Source organism: the organism of the source record quoted next, unplaced genomic scaffold (assembly GCF_019419815.1).
Source record: "Pyrus x bretschneideri cultivar Hongxiangsu unplaced genomic scaffold, Pyrus_bretschneideri_v1 Contig63, whole genome shotgun sequence".
Lineage (NCBI taxonomy): Eukaryota > Viridiplantae > Streptophyta > Magnoliopsida > Rosales > Rosaceae > Pyrus > Pyrus x bretschneideri.
This window is the reverse complement of record NW_025999802.1, coordinates 781,711-784,616: the sequence shown is the minus strand read 5'-3', so window position 1 is coordinate 784,616 and position 2,906 is coordinate 781,711. Positions and strand designations below refer to the sequence as shown.

The window sequence follows — 2,906 nt, the reverse complement described above, 5'->3', positions numbered from 1 at the left end:
ACAAAAATAAATTATATCTAGCCAAATGTAAAAATAACATATAAAATTTGTAAAAGAAAATTCTAAACAAATGTAAAAGCTAGGCTAGCAACGTAATTCATATTTTATTTATTTGGTTTAGTATTTTACCTTACATTTATTTTGCCAGATAGATACGACTAATTAGACATATTCTGGCCGGCCAAAAACCTGAAAAAAGGAAACACGAAACTATTTTAAACACAGCCGTCACGTATGACATGTTCAAACCAGAAACAGTAATTAAATGAATGATTTATAACATGGTCTACACAGATGCATGCCTATATAAACGCAAGACATCGGTACAACTGGAGACCAGGATATCTTCGGATTCCATATACTTATACCTAATTTCTTGAAGATAATTTGGAGGCTTAAGTTCTCGATCGACGTACGTTCATTAGCAATGACGCCAACGATAGTTCCTGAAGTAACACTGGTCTCCTGTGACATGACGATGCCAATGATTGGCATGGGGACTTCACCGTACCCTAAAGTCGAGCCTGAAACAGCCATAGCTGCAATTCTTGAAGCAATCAGAGCGGGCTACCGCCACTTCGACACTGCCTTTGTTTACGGGTCAGAGCTAGATCTGGGGGGAGCCATTGCTGAAGCACTGCGTCTTGGACTTGTCAAGTCCAGGAGTGAGCTCTTCATCACCACCAAGCTTTATGCCAGCTTTGCTGAAAGAGACCTTGTAGTGCCTGCCATCAACATGAGTTTAAGGTTTGACCGATAGTGTTAAGGGCTCGTTTGATAACATTTCAGTTTTTAATTTTAAAAATTCACAAAAATAGCTATTATTTTTAAATTTTCTAATAAAGTGAAAAATGAAAATGAAATATTTATCAAATAACCCCTAAATAAAGTTGAAACCCTAGCTAATTAACTTTTTTTGTTAATAGCTAACCCTATTAAATCATGAACGAATTATGTAGGAATCTGCAATTGGAGTATGTGGATATGTACATAATACATTGGCCCTTCAAACTGGGGAAAGTGGTGAGCTCTATGCCGGTAGAAAAGGGAGTGCTGCTACCCTTAGATATCAAGTCAGTTTGGGAAGGCATGGAAGAATGCAAGAGACTGGGCCTTGCGAGGGGCATTGGCGTCAGTAACTTCACTTCCGAGATGCTTGAGGACCTCCTTTCCATCGCCAAAATCCCTCCCGCCCTCAACCAAGTATGCTTAGACCATCTCCAACCGAATTAGGGTCAAAGGGCTCGTTTTAACCCTTTGTTATTCCAAGAAATTAATATTTTAATGAACAGTGCAGAGTCATATTTCTTACCATCTCCAACCGAGAGTTAAAGGGCCATAGGGCTCGTTTTAGCCCTGCCATAAAAAACCATCTCCAACCGAGGGCCAAAGGGTTATGGTATGGAATGTGAAGAATTGAAATAAAATGAGGTAAGATAGTACGTAATAGTGAAAAATATGTGAGAAATGGTGCAGGAAAAAATTAGAAATTAAAAAAAAAAAAAAAAAAAAAAAGTGGGCTAGGCAAATGGAAAAGAACAAAAAAAAAAGAAAAAAAAAAAGGGCTTGGCAAATGGAAAAGAAAATAATAATAATAATAAGTGGGCTTGCCAGCGGGCTGGATGGTTGGCTAAAGATGACCAGCCGGTTGGCCCTTTGTCTCTTTTTTGTCACGTGGGGCCCATGCGCCCCTTGGTCTAACCTTCAGTTGGAGATGGTTTTCAGATTATTTTCGGTCATTTGACCCTCTGGATCCTTCGGTTAGAGATGATCTTACATTCCTACATTATGATTAGTTATTTTTTTATGCATGCATGCATAAGGCTATATGTTTTATTTCTTAATTCATTTGTATGTTAAAATATACAGTTGGAGATGAACCCACTTTGGCAGCTGAAGGAACTGAGGGAGTTCTGTAAGGCAAAGGGCATTCATGTGACGGCCTACTCTCCGTTAGGGTCAACCGCGTCTAGATTTGGAGACAACAAAGTCTTAGGCTCAAAAGTCCTCCAGGACATTGCTAAAGCCAAAGGAAAAACAACTGCTCAGGTGCCTAGCTAGTTAATCAGTGTTGAAACATTATATCTCACCAAGTTAAATTCCCTAATAATGAATGGTTCCACAGAACACATGTAACTAAGTTAGGAAATTATACCGTTTCAAATTAGTAGTGGACCAACAGACTGTCTCTGAAACTTAAACAATTAGCACTACTACTTTTGTCTATTACACACACACACACACAATACATATTTCTAGCTTAGCATTGCACTAATTAATTTTTCTTCTTTTTCATGATATGCAGATAGCGTTGAGATGGGTGTACCAGCAGGGGGTGAGCTTGGTAACAAAGAGTACCAACAAGGAAAGAATGAATCAGAACCTTGACATTTTCAGTTGGTCCTTGACTGAGGAGGAATTAGACAAGATTAGTCGTCTTCCTCAACACAAAACAATCACCTTCGCCTCAATTATGGGACCGCATGATGTTGTGCTCCGGATTGATGCTGGATTATGATCAATCGATCATTTCGGACCTTCATTTCATTGATGACTTCATCCTCACTAGGGTTTTTCTCTTTCTTTTGCTGTTCAGAATTCCATAAGTTTCCGCAAGTTCCACACTTGTTTGGAACTTATGGCATATATATATATATATAAATACGCTTTACTCTGGTCAATCATTGTGTAAGAATTTGGATTTTGTCGGGTATGCACGTTGTTTATATATTTTATATCGTGTCTTGAACACGGGCATAATAAATTTTCTGCTTTTTGAGTAACTTTGTTTGGATGTATATATGTGAAGCTCATTGACTTAGTTTTATAATCTTTAATTAACTTTTCCACTGTGTTGAATGCTAGAAATGTAGGTACCGGAGACCGGAGAGTATATTTTTGTGTTC

At 38.2% G+C, this 2,906-nt stretch overlaps 1 protein-coding gene across 1 annotated transcript; it reads left to right on the top strand.

The window, feature by feature from the left end:
* Window positions 1-367: 367 nt before the first annotated feature.
* Window positions 368-2,649, top strand: LOC125471888 (D-galacturonate reductase-like). The gene is made up of 4 exons (XM_048572815.1): window positions 368-747; window positions 960-1,203; window positions 1,870-2,049; window positions 2,306-2,649. Exons 1-4 carry the CDS (start codon window positions 428-430, stop codon window positions 2,516-2,518), a joined length of 957 nt encoding a protein of 318 aa, XP_048428772.1. The 5' UTR covers window positions 368-427; the 3' UTR covers window positions 2,519-2,649.
* The last annotated feature ends 257 nt before the right edge of the window (window positions 2,650-2,906 follow it).